Genomic DNA, 17,467 nt, shown 5'->3' on the forward strand with positions numbered 1-17,467 from the left:
ATCTGCTTTAGTTTTTTTTTTTAACAAAATATAATAATAATATAGCAGCATGTTGAGAAAGAACGAGTAAATCATTCTGAAAATGTTCCACTAATGACAAAAAAATGTTATAATCAAAAGGACCTATTATTTTTGGAAATCATTTCTCAATCACCTTGCTATCCTTTTGTGTTCTCCAAGTTGTGTATTTGCATGTTTAACTAAGGAAATGGATGCGAGGGTTATAACAAAAAGCTTGGGACAAATTGTAACCCTGGACTCTGGGCTGGATGCCCCTAGAGACTAAACAAGCCATGTTTCTCATTCCCCAGGCGCTCGGGCCGGCAGGCGGGTGACTGATTAGAACACGCGTGCCCAGACATGTCCCTATCGGTCTGGCCGTCGGCCCGTCAGCGGGCAGCCCACCCTGGTGTTTGATCAGGGGGTTTGGCTCCAGCCTGTCCCGGCATTGTATCCCAAACAATGCACCCCAGACCTACTGAACTCCATAAACATATCCCTTTGTGGGCTTTTCCTCGAACTCAGGGTGGGGGACACCGGCTGCCAGGAAGAGGGACTCCTATCCAAAAAAAGACTGTGCCGCTGTGCCTCCCTCGCTGGCTGCTGACTGGGCATTCCTCCCTTTAACCTCCAGGGACAAGTCAGCTTCATGAACTCACAGGCCGCTGGATCATAAAAGTGTGCAACTGCATGATGAACAAAATTAGTAGTCAGCTGTTTATTCTTCATATAAATGTATATATAGAAATGTATATTAAATAGTTTTTTTTATTGTTGTATTATTTATATCATATTTATATCTTCTGTGCAATTATTAATCTTTTAGTTTTATATTTTTAGTTTTTTTATATTCATAAAAAAAAAAATATATATATATATATATATATATATATATATATATATATATATAAACTGAAATAATAAAAAATTAAATATTAAACATATACATATTTAAAAATTACGTAATATTTTATTTACATTAAGTTAGAGAACTAAAATCATTAACTGGAAATAAATAAAAAATAAAACTGAACTAGCACAAAAAAATAAATAAATAAAACCTTAATAGCAGAATAGCAATATAAAAAATTATAAATGACAAAAGCACATAAAAAATGACTAATTAATATGCTATTATATAAAAATAAAAGCAAAATCTGAATTAATGAATAAAATATGGATAAAAACTGTAACAGTGTACAAAAATATTACAATTATTACTTTTATTATATAAATGTATATATATTATATTATTATAAGTTCTGTATACATATAATACAATTTTTCTGCTGTATATTTCTGAATAAAAAAAGAGTGCTTGGGGATGGGGGGGGGGGGGTTCCCATAATGCAATGGAAAATTTACATGACAAAAATCACTTGAACCTCCCTGAATTAAGTTTTTGTTACCTATAATTTTTTCTGACGTATTTGTTAACTACGGTAGCTCAGTAGTGCAAAACAAATGTAGTGTTCTCAAGCAAATAAAATTTGATTTTAAGTAAAGAAAGTTCAAACGTAACTTTACGCCTCGTAACACTCCAGTTTGGAAAAATAGATACATACATTTATTTTATTTTTTTGAGGAATGGAAATCCAAAGAGATTTGGGCTACTGTCCTTTTTAGATGAGAATTAAAATCTGCTATTACATAGAGAGTTTTGCGAGAAAGTCCATCTTCAGTGCACTGTTAATATTTACAATAGAATGATTAGAGCCATTACAGTTACTTTAGAGATTAATGGTTAAAGAAGATATTGTGAATTCCCAAGGTTCCCCAGAATTGAGGCAACTTTCAATTAAAGTCTATGATTTTTGTGAGAAAGAAAAAAAAAGTACTAACAGAGTTATTAAAAATTTAATTTTACAGGGTTGTTATCCAAACTAGACAGGAATATGTGTAAAAGATTTTGATATGGTGGAAATAAAAAAAATATTTTTTCCTTCCCCATTCCTCCAAAAGAGTTCCTCCAAAGAGTTTCACGACTCTAATACATTTTTAAGACTGACATTTAATTTTGCTGTAAATAATTGTGTTTTTTTATGAAACATGTCTAGAAACATTAGATCATGTTTTATTTTTGAGTAATATGCTACAACCTTTTTGGAGAGAGATGCTAAACTGGTTATGGTCCGAGGATGCTGAACTCCCACCTAGTCAGGTTTGGTATTTTTCTCGAAAACAAAGATTTTGAATTTGTTATTAATTTCCTATTATGTTTTGAGACTTTTTTATTCACAAGTATAGACGGTTTAAATCTAAACCCAACTTTATTCAATGGACTAATGAGGTAAAAATACTATACAAATCTTTAAAATTGGTTGACTTCTCTCTTGGATTTGTAGATTTAATTTAAAAGCCTATTTTGTTGTATTTTATTTTTGAAGCATCTCATGTATTTATTAGTTTTATTTTGAAGATTTATTTTTTCTTTTTTTTGATTTTGGTTATTTTCAAACAAAGCTGAATAAAATGTGTTACATTCTGAAAAAGTGATTTTTTTACCTTGGTTTTGTTGTAAATATATATATATATATATATATATATATATATATATATATATATATATATATATATATATATATATATATATACAGTACAGACCAAAAGTTTGGAAACATTACTATTTTTAATGTTTTTGAAAGAAGTTTCTTCTTCTTTCTATCCTTTAGAAATCATTCTAATATGATGATTCATTATCAAAGAAGAAAGAAAAAAGAAGCAATGTTTTTAAAATATAAATATTTTGTAATAACAATATACACTACTGGTCAGTAATTTGGGGTCAGTAATTTTTTTCCTTTCTTTTTTTTAAATAAAATCAATACTTTTATTCAGCAAGGATGTGTTAAATTGATAAAAAGTGATAGTAAAGAAAATATATTATTAGACTTTTTTATTTTATTTTGAATAAATGCAGTTCTTTTTAACCTTTTATTGATCAAATATAGAAGTGAAGTGAAGTGACATTCGGCCAAGTATGGTGACCCATACTCAGAATTTGTGCTCTGCATTTAACCCATCCGAAGTGCACACACACAGAGCAGTGAACACACACACACACTGTGAACACACACCCGGAGCAGTGGGCAGCCATTTATGCTGCGGCGCCCGGGGAGCAGTTGGGGGTTCGGTGCCTTGCTCAAGGGCACCTCAGTCGTGGTATTGAAGGTGGAGAGAGAACTGTACATGCACTCCCCCCACCCACAATTCCTGCCGGCCCGGGACTCGAACCCACAACCCTTCGATTGGGAGTCCGATTCTCTAACCACCAGGCCACGACTTCCCCAAAAGTCTAAAGTATATATTAGACAGCAGAACTGTTTCCAACACTCATAATAAATCAGAATATTAGAATGATTTCTAAATGATCATGTGATCGACTGGATGACTGGAGTCATGATGCTGAAAATTCAGCTTTGCATCACAGGAATAAATTATTATTTTTTAAAGTATATTCATATATATATATATATATATATATATATATATATATATATATATATATAAGCTGCAATAATGACTCCAGGTCTCCAGGTGTCGCTGTCGCCCGAACATGCGCATGCGCAGATCACAGCAGCCGATCAGCTGACTGTGAGAGAAGCCTTTAGAAACACTGGAGTGTCATTATGAATATCAAATCCTAAAACTGCTCCTTTAAAAATTATTGAGTCAAAACTGCCAAGTAATCGTCGCGTAATCTCGTTCACGTTGAAATCAGGTAAGCTCTGCCGGAGAAAATACCGTTTTAAAGGCTGTTTGTGTGCTGTATCGTCTGCAGATTTAGCTGTATTTGCTAGTGTGGATTATAGCGGTCTCGGGTTCATCTCATGTTTATGATATGATGCTTTGAAGCATCTGCAGCCTGATATAAAATCATAATCAGTAACAGCTCCAGAGCATCAAACCTCTGATATCTGGTGAGAATATGACTGTGGTCGCTTTCTGTCCATTCAAGGTCAGTCTGATGCTTCAACTCGTGACTGTCATTCATTCATTTTGAGGAAATGATCCAATCAAGTCCAAGACTAACATGATCTTTGACATTGATGTGCACAGATTTATGTGTTCAGACATTGAAAATATATTGTTCTCATATAACATGACAATTTATTTATAGTTAAGATTTTAATGTCTGTAAACAGTAGAGTAGATCTTTGGTAGAGTTGGTGGTGTTGTTGTACGTTTTTTACATTTAATTGAGTGTATTAATGTCTTTCTGTATTAGACTCTCCATTTGTCGCTCCTCAGCCGCCATGACAGAGTTTTGGTTGATTTCTGCTCCTGGAGAGAAAACCTGTCAGCAGACATGGGACAAACTAATGACGGCCACGACTCGTGCCAACAACCTCTCCACCAACAACAAGTTCAACATTCCCGACCTCAAGGTCACATCATTTCCTCTTCCTCTTTTATAAGTCAGAGTTGAGCAGCGTTTCCAGCTCTGGCATTAATGATTTCTCCTTTATTGGCATTTTCTGTAAAACTCACTGTTGTTTTCAATGGGGTTCCAAAAACGAGTTTGCTTTCTCCATTGGGAAACGAAAATTAGCTATGACTTATAAACCTTTAAAGACAAACCTACTGTGAATTCCAAGACTGTTAATCAATGGTACATGCTTTTCTTGAAACCATCCATTCACGTATTTAAAAAAAAAAAAATCCAGTTCAACAACTGAATTTTGTGATGAAAACTACATTACCCATGATGCTGTTCAGAAAATTTCAACAATGAATGGTTTCAAGGCGAGCAAATTGCATTAAAGGACTCTTCAGCTCCGCCCACTCCCATGAAGCACATTTGTTGTAATGATATAATCAAGTCAGTCTTACTATCAACATACTTAAATATTTGCGCGCGTATGTGTGTGTGTGTATATATATATATATATATATATATATATATATATATATATATATATGCATATATATATATATATATATATATATATATATATATATATATATATATGCATATTTTGCAATAAATTTGTTTCTTTAGTTATAACCAACAACTCTTACTTAATAGTTTAGAAAAAATACGGTAACACTATATTTTGATGGTCCATTTCACACATTCTGTTAAAGGGATAGTTCCCCCAAAAATGAAAATTAGATGTTTATCTTCTTTCCTCCAGGGCATCCAAGATGTAGGTGACTTTGTTTCTACAGTAGAACACAAACTGAGATTTTTTGCTCAAACCGTTGCAGTCTCTCCTTTTTTAAACTGTACAGCACGTCCTCGATGGTCCATTTGAGAGACAGACTGATTGTTACTCATCAATGTATCGTCACGAGCCGTGGGGTTTAATTTGGCTTTGTTTGTGTATGTTTTTTTTGTTTTACTGTATGTTTTAGGTCTTGATTCGCATCCACTTGCATTATAAGACCAACAGACTACAGCGTTTTGAGCTAAAAATCTCAGTTTGTGTTCTACTGAAGTAACAAAGTCACCTACATCTAAAGCAGATAAACATCAAATTTTCATTTTTGGGAGAACTATCTCTTTAACTATAAGTAACGTTGCACCTACATGTCTACTAACTCACATTAGAGTATTAGTAGACTGTCTTCTTAATATCTGGTAATATATGGTAGTATAATATATGGTCTCCAAACAGACATTCTACTGCCTATAAGTAACTTTGCAAGTACATGTCATTATTCTAACCCTAACCCTACCAGTCCACTAGTACTCTCCAACACTCTAATGAGAATTAGTGGACATATAGGTGCAACGTTACTTCTAGTTAACACAGTGTGTTAAATGGACCATCAAAATGAAGTGAAATCAAAAATACTTCCAGATCCAATGCTGCTGATAAAGTGGACGGGTGCTAATGGACTTTTATTGCCATCTCAGTTTCAAAACTCGTGTTTGGCGATGGCGATGTTTGGGGTGGTGTTGGCGCAGTGGATAAGACACATGTCTTCGGTGTGAGAGATCCGGGTTCGAATCCACTGTGAGACACCAATGTGTCCCTGAGCAAGACACTTAACCCCTAGTTGCTCCAGAGGCGTGCGACCTTTGACATATATAGCAATTGTAAGTCCCTTTGGATAAAAGCGTCAGCTAAATGAATAAATGTAAATGTTTTTTTGCATCATTTAAAGTGTTCACAGTATCCTTATGTGGTATTTTGCATGCACGATTCCTCTAATTGCAACTAAAATAAGCCTTTTTCAGAGCAAATGCATAAGTCTTGTCCTGTTGCCCAGGGTCCAGTGACCCTGCTGGACTCTGTCTTCTTGACCAATCACCTTCCGGCTGACAGGATGAGAACAGAGGCGACGCCACTCTAAGCTCTACGTCTCTACGGGCTGATGCTGATCAAATCCAGCCTGGCTGTGTTTGTTTTGCTTCATTATACTGGTTGGTGATCAAAGTGTTTCTCTTCTCTAAACGCTGCAGGTCGGGACATTAGATGTCCTGGTGGGGCTGTCTGATGAGCTGGCCAAACTGGATGCTTTTGTCGAGAGGTAAAGCTGGTTTTATGTTATTTATTTTTTTACATTCAGCTCCACAGTTCCAATGTAAACATTGACAGTTTCATGCAAAAATGAATATTTACAATGTGTGGCTGTTTTAAGGATACTTTTGTGTTTAATTACATGCTATGGATGGTTGCTAGGGTGCTTTCTGTCCCAAATAAACAGGTGGATCTTGATTCCCAAGCCACCATCTTTAGATTCTAGGCATTCTGGGTCTCATTCATTCTCAGCATATGGATTTCTTTGGGTTTTATTATCCATCAGATTACATTTTTTAAACTGGAATCATTCTTATCTGTAACACAAATATGTGGGATGAGTTACTTATGCACCAAACTTTAATACTTAGGGTTAGGGCTTAAGAGTCTCTCACCCTAAATATGAGCAATACATTGTATTTTTGGTAACACTTTATTTTATGTTGGCCTTGTTACATGTTACGAGTACTTAGTATAAAAATAACAACGAAATATGCATAATTACATGCAAGTAACCCTAAGCCAATCCCTAACCATATAGTAAGTACACATAGTTAATATTACTGAAATGTATGTTTACACTGTAACAAAGACACCTTAAAATAAAGTGTAACACATTTTTTGAAGTTGTAAATAAAACAAGGATTAGTGGATTGTTTTATTAGAAACAACAAGAGTAATATACTTCAAAATGTCACATTTAATCTATATAAAGTTATTTGTATTTGCTTGTAAAAAGTAATTTCTGAATGAAAATAGTTTCTATACCAAGGTTTTTCAGTGTAGTAATAGTAATGCTTGACTACAATACTCATTTTAAGGCCTTTCTGCATAAAAGAATCAAATATCTTGCAGATTTGAGTTGTTGTGTTTTCAAGCTACAACATATCAATGTCCAGAATTCAGTCAAAACTCCTTACGTTTGTTTTTTTTTAACTTTTGTGTGATGAGGAATCTCATAGAGGTGAGGTTCTGCAGAATTTGCCTTAAATGAGTTATCAGCAATTTGGTGCCTTCTTGAGATCATTTTTAAATTGCATGACTTATAGCTTATCCTTAGATTTGACTCTTATTTTTTCCTGTTCATTTAGTCAAAAATGTTCATCAGTTTAAGTTTTGCCTCAGAGCTTTGATAAAAAGATGGTTAAAGCATGCTTAGATAATATGACTTCCTGTCAGCCTTACGTTATTTTATCAGAACAGCAGGAATAAATCCTGAGTTGCATGCACCGAAGTCATCTCCAAACCATGTGTCTGTTATATTTCCTGTATTTAGTTTTTGCTTGGTTTGGTCAGAATATTCACACATTTTTAAAAAGCGTTATTGAGATGTCATCAGGTTTCTCAGTGTTCCTGAATCATCCGATATGTGTGATATTTTGATGACTTCTGTGTCTTGGAGAATGTCCAATCGTTGTACATTGGAGAGAGTTTTTTCAGAGGACTGTGTCTGTGATGTCTTTTGATGCCGTTCACAGTGTGGTGAAGAAGGTGGCTCAGTACATGGCTGACGTGTTGGAGGACAGTCGAGATAAAGTCCAGGAGAACCTGCTGGCTAATGGAGGTGAGAGTCACTGGGATCTGTGGTGTATGAAATGATCAGACGCTGTCGTCGGTTTCGTTGCATTAATTCTCGTTTTCTTTGTTGCGTATTAGTCGATCTGCTCACCTATGTCACAAGATTTCAGTGGGACATGGCCAAGTACCCTATCAAACAATCCTTGAAGAACATTTCTGAGATTGTATCCAAGGCAAGTGATCACATCCAACCATTTCTATGTGAATTTTGGGACTAAAATCTGCAATGATCTTACTTTTAGCATTCGTTGCTGAGTGTAAAATTAAAGTAATTGCAATATTCACAATGTTTTTTCAGTTTATATCACTTGTTGGTAATATTTGTGCATATTTGATATAAATCTCAGCCTTATTTATTATTGATACAGCAAGTCTCACAGATTGACAATGACCTGAAGGCTCGAGCGTCAGCCTACAACAACCTGAAGGGAAACTTACAGAATCTAGAGAGGAAGAATGCGTGAGTAAATTCAGATATTATTTAAAGAGGTTTTATTTCAGATTTATTCATTTAGATAGTAACCTGGACACCAGTGATTTGTTTTAGTGCATTGATTTTTTTTTTTTCAATAAATTGAATAAGTTCTGAATATTTGATGCAACACATTTTTTTTTTAATATAATGGAGAATTCCATTTTTTTTTTCATGGAACACAAGAAAAAAAAAAAGATTATTCACAGAGCTCTTTTCCAGATAACAGTTTATACATCTGACAAATCCCCCCCAAAAATGTAGTCCAACACAGTCATGATTTCAGTGTTTGGGTGAACTACTCCTTTGAGAAAATCATGGTTCGGGAAGCATTTCCCAGTGAACTGGTGTGATTTTTGTGGTCTCACCAGAGGGAGCCTGCTGACCAGGAGTTTGGCAGATATTGTCAAGAAAGAAGACTTTGTGCTTGATTCGGAGTACCTCATTACTATGCTGGTGGTGGTACCAAAGTAAGGGACATATTTCAATTTTGGAATCCTGCCGATTTTATCGATGAATTCAAATAGTGTATTGTTTTGCTAAAATGTTATATTTTATAAATCAAAGAATCAGAATTTGAATAGAAATCTTACCAAATGTTAGAAGAATTAGACACATTGACAATATACGATTGATAACAGCTTTGAGAACAGAGTGATTCGGCTAATGTTATGTTATTCTTTCATTTATTTCAAATGGCCTTTTCTTACATTATTTCTAAACATATATGTTTAAGCTAAGTTTGTACAATTATATGCCTTCGTAATTCATGCATCCTTTCTGCATTTAATCCATGTTGAAATCATGTTTGCTGCATTTGGGACAGAACTTTCTTTAACTAGTTAGTTAATAAAAAAATGTAAAAAAATTTATGTTGAGAAGTAAAAAAAATAAAAAATCAAGGATTGATGAAACTTTAAATTTTTTATTTTTTGATTTTACTTTTTGTCATCGCCCAGCCCTAGTTCCAACACACAAATATTAGCCACTCTGAACATATTTTTGGATGCACACAAGACTGTTGTGTTAAAGTTTTCTCATGCACATACTGACAGCAAGTTTTCTAACCCTTCAGAACAAATTATGCTGACTGGCAGCGCACTTACGAGACTCTTTCAGAAATGGTGGTGCCACGATCTACAAAGTAAGAAACTTACAACAATTTAGTTTTTATTAAATTCTGGAAGTGTCTTGTTTGTCTAAGGAATCATGAACCTGGTCACAAACCACAGAATACTAATGCTAATAAGAACATGCCTTTTGATTGAATTACTGTTTTTATTTTTTTTACTTTAATGAGTATAATTTATAGTTAGCCCAAAAGTTACTACTATGATGTGTGAATGTTGTGCAATTCCAATATTTTTAATGCATAAGAGAAATGAGAAATGTTTTCGTGCAAAATAAAATTCTCATTTATTTTGAGTGAAATATGACTGGGACATTTGTGACCCTGGAGCACAAAAGCAGTCTGAAGTCTCTGGGGTGTATTTGTAGCAATAGCCAAAAATACAATGTATGGGTCACAATGATACATTTTTCTTTTATGCCAAAAATCATTAGGATATTAGGCAAGGCAAGGCAAGTTTATTTATATAGCACATTTCGTACACAATGGTAATTCAAAGTGCTTTACATAAAAGAAAGTAAAATAATAATGAAGAAAAATAATAAGAATAAAACAAGCAATTTTAAACTTTTAAAATTATTAAAACTGTACTTATTTAAAATTAATTTAAAACAGTTAGAAAATGATTTTACATAAAATAAAATAAATAAAAAAACAGTGAATATATATATTGCAGTAAAGATCATGTTCCATGAAGATATTTTGTATACTTCCTACCGTAAATATATCAAAACTTATTTTTGATTAGTAATATGCATTGCTAAGAACTTCATTTAAACAAATTTAAAGATGATTTTCTCAATATTTCGATTTTTTTTGCACCATCAGATTCCATATATTCAAATAGTTGTATCTCAGACAAATATTGTCCTCCGAACAAACCACACATCAATGGAAAGCTTATTTAAATGGACTCTTATGACTGGTTTTGTGGTCCAAGGTCACATTTGAGGTTCTCTCTGTTAGCCAATACTCTTTATAGTGTTATTATTCTTCTCTGTAGTTTGCTTTTTGAGGACCAGGAGAGCGGCCTGTTTAGCGTCACGCTCTTCAGAAAGGCCATCGATGACTTCCGACTCAAGGCCAGGGAAAACAAGTAAACAGCTGATTTCAGAGAGAATATCCAGTTTAAGGATCTTTAATGCCTTCGTCATCCCAGTGTCTGCTTTACAGGTTCATGCTCCGGGACTTCCAGTACAACGAGGAGGAATTGAAAGCAGATAAGGAGGAGATGACCAGACTCTCGACTGACAAGAAAAAGCAGTTTGTATGTATCTTTAGAGCAGCTGGTATGTTACTTCATCACTGTTGGATATTATTAACTGGTTCGTACATGTGTCGTCTGCAGGGTCCACTTGTTCGATGGCTGAAGGTGAACTTCAGCGAGGCTTTCATTGCTTGGATCCATATCAAGGCTCTGAGGGTATTTGTGGAATCAGTGTTGAGGTAGAGACACAATACAACGTCTATTTAGCTTATAAGAGAGCTTGTGTCATGAGGAATCAAACTTTTCTTGGATTTTTTTTTTTCAACAAAAAAATTGAAGTAGAAACGTAATTGTTGTTTAAAAGTTGACATAAAAACTGCCTTGTGTGCAATTTCAGTGTTGATTATTACCAGAGGTGGGTAGAGTACCCAAAAACTGTACTCAAGTAAAAGTAAAAGTACTTCTAGAAATATTTACTCAAGTAAAAGTAAAAGTACTAGTCTTGAATAGTTACTTGAGTAAGAGTAAAAGAGTATCGGATAAAAAATCTACTCAAGTAGTTAGTTACTAGTTACTTTTGGTCATATATACTGAGCCTGTTTTTATTTAGATATATAGATAAAATGTATGTAATGTATGTGTGCGTGTATAAATGTATATATTTCATCAGCCTTTACTCCAATTTATGTAATTTATTATAAAACCCAGTCTGTTTACTTAAGTAACAGATATAGGTGTCATGCCATAACATATTTTTAATATGACTGACTTTATATTAAATGTGAATTTAACATTGAAAGTTAATGTGATATAAATATTGCTACTAATCTTTCATTGTTCAGAAAGAGGGCAAATAACATTTACATTATTAAAGATAATTTTCACTGACAGTCTAGATTTCAAACACTCTCAGAAACTCCCATTAAAATCACTGAAACTGTTAACACTGTGAAATCAATATCTTAATTAAAGATTCGTACACACATCTGCACTTAGTTGTTCCTGCGAGAGAATTCGCCAGAAAGAGGTATTCAGTCAGTGAGCGAGTGAAGGAAGCACCGGCATTTTAGCGATGACTCATCTGAACACCTCTGATTGGCCAATGCTCAAAAGAATCATGTGTGATTGGTTATAATGCGCAGCGATGTAAAAACGCGTCTGTCTCTGGCTCAGCGCCAGCAAGCAATCACAGATCTGAATTTAGCAGCTGATGACATGACTTGCTGAACGTACTCGCACCGGTGTGGTTGTATTAAAATTAATAAAATCTTAATCTGCTATTTTTTGTCTTTTGGAAGCTGCATTCAACTTGACTCCCTCTGTTATAAGCCACACACGTACAACAAACTAATGTCACAGTGGTATCGTGTACTGTAATCGAATGTAGCCCAAGTTATTACCTGTTGAACAGTAGACAGCACACGCGGTGTTCATCTAATAAGGATCTCCATCGCTAGCAAATAATAGCCTTTGCAGATTTGCTTTCAATTCAGTGCAGTTCCAGCCACGTTTTCAACGCTCTTTCTGTTCTTAAACGTTACAACTCCGAGTGAACCACTTCAGACGCTCAGCGCGTGCGGCAGGGAACTGAACGACTCATTCAAACTGATTCATGAACCAATTCACTCGTTTGCCAATTGGTTTGATCAAGCCTTTGAACAGAATTGACTCAAAAGAATGAATCATTCGCGAATGGGCATCGTTCATTGCCCAGAGAAAAGTAGACGGCGCGTTTGGAATAAACTGAAGCATTATAACATTTATTGCATTAAGATAAAGTAACGAGAGGAGCGTAACACACAGTAACGAAGTAAAAGTACAGATTTATCCCCAAAAATTTACTCAAGTAAGAGTATAAAGTACCCATCTTTAAATATACTCCGAAAAGTATTAGTTACCCCAAAAAATTACTCAAGTAAATGTAACGAAGTAAATGTAACTCGTTACTACCCACCTCTGATTATTACATTTATTTGATTCATAAATGTATTAAGTAAAATGGTTTTGATTTTATGCTTAACAAAAACTCAGTATCGTTAAAAAATTATTTTGGTGTCATCATTTTAATAGAATTACACACACTCAATTTAAAATTAAAAATGGGTTTCGGTTTCGAACAAGTGCATCTGTACAATTTTTGGATTTTGTTTTGGCCCAGAATTTTCACATCAGTGAATCACTCATTTAAATGTATATATATTTTGTAAATTCTAAATAAACAGATATGGATTGCCAGTGAACTTCCAAGCAATGCTGCTACAGCCCAACAAGAAGAACATGAAGAAGCTGAGGGAGGTTCTGAACGATCTTTACAAGCACCTGGACAGCAGTGCAGCTGCCATTATCGACGTAAGTTTACTTTTGGCCGTAGGCTATGTTTTTGTGTTGTGTGGTTTAAATACAAGAAAAGATTTTTCCTCTTTTTTCCTGTTCCAGCAAACTACCATGGATATTCCTGGCTTGAACCTCAGCCAGCAGGAATACTATCCCTATGTGTACTACAAAATCGACTGCAACCTGCTGGACTTCAAATAGAAGAACCGCTTTTAACCACATGGCCCTCCTTTTGTTTTGTCTCTGTGAATAAATCTAAGTTAAATTAAACTGTATCTCGCTTGTTCTAGTCACCCCGCCATGCATGCTCATTCATGTTCAGCGATACTTCTCTATTGAGGTTCAATCCGTGTCACAGGAGAGTATCTATATCTGCCGCCCCTAGTCCTTTGTTTACATTTTTTTTTAAGAATGTTATTGTGTTATCATATGTGCAGGTGAATGAAATTTTGCATTTTAAGTCATTCCACTCATGTTTTGTGATGTGTAGTAGTTGCATCTGATGTTAGGGATAGATATTATTGTGTGTGTTTTTAACCTTTATTCATAAAATGAATCAGTGGTCCATTTAAACAAACGAAATGATAGAAAAAAGTGTTACAAAGATGCAATGTAAATGTGATGTTATGTACATTTGGTGTTTAAAGAGTTATATGTGCGAAATTACTGTGTCATGGAACCAAAATATACAATTATTAAAAGTACATAAAAAATGTGTGATGTATTGTTTGTAAGACACATTTACAAGCTTTATATATATGTGTGTGTATATATATATATATATATATATATATATATATATATATATATATATATATATATATAAAATATATTTTTTATTATTATTTTAGTTTTTATTATTTTATTATTATTATTATTTTACACTTGCATTTACAGCAGGCCAATCAAAATTTAAAGTGTAAATTAATTAAGGAAAGAAGGTAAATTGCAATTAACTAATTTTTCATTGAATTTTGAACGTTTTAACAATGTAAGTGAAGGTGAGGGACTTTTGAAAGTATAAATGCAGCTATAAAAGTATATATTTACTCAAAACAAAAGCAAACAATCATTAAATGCCTCTGTAATTATCTCTACAACATAAAGTGGAATCTCTACATTCAAAGAACAAACACTATAAAAATATTTAACATTTAAAGTAAGGTGTTTTGAATTATTTGTTTAATTGGTTTTAAGAATGTCATCAATCCCATATATTTTGTCAAAGCCAGATGCCTTTTAGTTTCGTATTTAAGCTATTGATTTTCTTAATTTTGTCACCCCGTTTTGGAAAAAAATATGAGAAATATCCCGAAGTAAAAAGCAGTATTATTTTGCGGAAGCATATTAAAAGAATAGATTACTCAAAAAGAAAGTACTGTCATTATTTACTCACCCTCATGTGGGTCCATACGCTGATTTTGGACACAAAAGGAAGATGTTGTTTGTAACTGTTAAGTTTTAAATAATTATTCAGGTTCGTAACGTTAATCTTCTTTCCCTCAGTGTTTTAAATATGGCCTGGCGCCTTTTGGTTTACGCGCGAAAGTCGTTTAAGCAAGCAGTCGCTCAACAACACCATATAAGGAGAAGAGGACACTGTGCGCAAACGTCATTGGTTCTCGTGTATATTTGAATATAAATAAAATCCAAATTAAATATAAATTAATATTTGAATATAAATTAAAACATTCAATATAAATTAAATAGATGTTAGAAATAGAAAATAGTAAAATTCCCCATATATCTGTTTGAAAAATTGAAAATAAGGCGTGAATGACACCTCATCAATAGCTGAGAATATATATAAAAATAAAGCGATAATTTATAATCAACTACAATTCTCAAGCGGGGAAATGGAATACAATTACACACTGTTTGGAACAGTAATTCTTTTTTTCTTTTAATGCAAATTGTAATCTGATATCAAATTGTAATTATTCATCTGTATATATATAATATTTGATAATAGTCTATCCTGGGTCGTTTTCAATACTCGCAATTCCAACTCCTGACTAGTAATTTTGACGGAACAAGATGGTTTTATACTGCCAAGGGCGTGGTAGCTCGTACCAAAGGGGCGTGGTGAGCTGGAAACTACTAACGTCACCTGCCACCGCTTACGTCACTTGCCACCGCAACATCCAATAGGAAAAATCACCAGCAGTAGCCACCTTTCAACCTGAAGAGGGCAGCACTCAGACGTTTTTACACCACATATTGCAGAATTAAGACACTTTATACTCAAATGTCAAAAAAGTTACTCGAATCAATGAACAGCACTAATAAAGCCCCATTCTTACAGATCATTAACTAAAAAAAGTTGGTTTAGGGTTTAGTTACTCTTTAAATATGAAGCAGATATTTTAGAGTAGCTTCACTCTATAATGAATGACTTTCTATTCACAGTTTAACAATTTTTTATTCCATTGATCATCATTGGCTGAGAAAAAAAGATTTAAAATAAAATCCACAGCCCTGTTTCACATGCATACACATTGCAGCTGCTTTTTTTTTTTTACACTTTTATTTACTTGTTCTTCATTTCCTATACCTCAATGATAAGTTTTATGATGCTCCAACATGTCAAGAGTTTAATAAAAATATACAGCATTTGTGCAGATGTTAAAATACATGTGCAATTATACTGCAAACAGACAGGATTTGGGACTTGATGGATATATTGCAATGCTTAAGAAGGCAATATTTCTAAGGCAAATTAATAATCATTCAAAAATAATCATGAGACTTTTGAGATAATAAAACATCTATACACACAGCTGATGAATAAAACTAACAACATCCTCATCCACTCATTCACATATCAGCCTTGCTTCCTTTCAGATTAAATTATTCAAGGAAAAAGGCAACTTTACAAGATCCTGCAGTATAAATTCAATGCAAAAATAAACTAACAGTTACATTATCAGATGAATAAAAAAACCAAAAGAGGAAAAACAATTAGCAAAACTACTGAACACACACACACACACAAAAAAATGCATTATATAAGCTGTTCTGAACATAAAAACACATATGCAATTCACAGAAATTGAAATAAAAGTTAATAAAAAATTTTTTAAATAAAAAACAGCTATTTGACACTTGATGTCTTGGCAAAAAGCCCTTAAAAACAAATCATGAAACAACACAATACTTCATTGTCCAAACGCCAAATCTATTCAAATCACTACATTTTTATAACAAGATTTTGGAGCCTTCATCATCAAAAACTAAATTAAAAATCTGACAGACATGATCAAGCGCTGTGTAGTCGCAGGGTATTACTTGACATATAAAACATAAATTATGTAAAAAGTAAAGATTACAAAAAAATAAATGCAACTTTAATGTTTAGTAAATCAGCCTCATCATGCCTTTAAATACATAAAACAGGGCGCATACAACTTGCAGGAGCATAATTATTCTCAATTACTAGAAATCAATCAGCATAGGCATAATTTACAGTCAAATCTCACCTAGATATGAGTGATGTGAGCTATATATATATATATAATATGAAAATCACGAATAAAAAACAATATCTATTCCCAGATGTGGTTTGAACCATAATTTCCAGCTTCTGCGCTGAGTGATGTGTTGTGCTTATTGTTTTAATATGAATGGGAATACATTTGAGACATTTACACATTTTAAGTCAACATGATCTCAAAACTAACTCTTTTGTATGTTCCCGGTCTTTTTGTGAATAGAGTCTTGGTCCTAAGTTTTTATGTTGAATATTCTGGTTGGAAGTCACAAGACTAGGAGGGATTTTAATAAATGAATATTCATTGTCCAGCCATAACGTCATATTACAGAAGTAGCCTACATCAGACTGTGAATGTCATTTCATGTTGACTTCAGCAATTACAAGGCTTTTCACATTGCGATTAAAACTGGTATGTTTTATTCTAAACCCTGGTAAAGGAACTTTATATTCATTGGTTTGGGATTGCTCGGGGTTAAACCACTTTTGCGCTGTTGCCAAACATTCGCAGTTTAAAACAATGGTGTTAAAATATTAGCTACGCCTAAAAACAAACGACATTCATTCACGGAAACATCACGCGTTATATAAGGGAAGAATATCAAATGTCGACGGAAAACATGTTGATTGGCATAAAGAGAAAAAATCGAACTTTTATAGTCCTAAAATGTCAGTTCGGGAAAAAATGTAACACCGTCAGCAATAATGCGAAGACGCGCAACGCTAAAACAATTTCGTCCAATCAGCAAGACTGACACTGCAGATATGCAAATCAGAAGGTTATAAC

General features: G+C 33.6%; 1 protein-coding gene across 2 annotated transcripts; it reads left to right on the forward strand.

The window, feature by feature from the left end:
* Nucleotides 1-3,541: 3,541 nt before the first annotated feature.
* On the forward strand, nucleotides 3,542-13,460 carry LOC132158933 (V-type proton ATPase subunit C 1-A). Of its 2 annotated transcripts, XM_059568570.1 has the most exons (13): nucleotides 3,545-3,721; nucleotides 4,229-4,388; nucleotides 6,413-6,480; nucleotides 7,949-8,034; nucleotides 8,127-8,225; nucleotides 8,421-8,508; nucleotides 8,892-8,990; nucleotides 9,596-9,664; nucleotides 10,653-10,745; nucleotides 10,823-10,916; nucleotides 10,998-11,095; nucleotides 13,079-13,205; nucleotides 13,293-13,460. In XM_059568570.1, exons 2-13 carry the CDS (start codon nucleotides 4,257-4,259, stop codon nucleotides 13,389-13,391), a joined length of 1,152 nt encoding a protein of 383 aa, XP_059424553.1. In that variant the 5' UTR covers nucleotides 3,545-3,721; nucleotides 4,229-4,256; the 3' UTR covers nucleotides 13,392-13,460. The 2 variants fall into 2 exon arrangements, with proteins under 2 accessions (XP_059424552.1, XP_059424553.1); XM_059568569.1 differs by having other exon boundaries at nucleotides 3,542-3,721; nucleotides 10,823-11,095.
* The last annotated feature ends 4,007 nt before the right edge of the window (nucleotides 13,461-17,467 follow it).

This window comes from Carassius carassius, chromosome 15, assembly GCF_963082965.1.
Source record: "Carassius carassius chromosome 15, fCarCar2.1, whole genome shotgun sequence".
NCBI lineage: Eukaryota > Metazoa > Chordata > Actinopteri > Cypriniformes > Cyprinidae > Carassius > Carassius carassius.

Excerpts from the sequence above, each read along its gene's own strand:
- LOC132158933 (XM_059568569.1), top strand. The coding sequence starts at position 4,257 with ATGACAGAGTTTTGGTTGATTTCTGCTCCTGGAGAGAAAACCTGTCAG. Across the intron at positions 8,226-8,420 it reads TGAGATTGTATCCAAGGCAA|TCTCACAGATTGACAATGAC; the intron begins GTGATCACATCC and ends TGATACAGCAAG. Across the intron at positions 8,509-8,891 it reads AATCTAGAGAGGAAGAATGC|AGGGAGCCTGCTGACCAGGA; the intron begins GTGAGTAAATTC and ends TGGTCTCACCAG.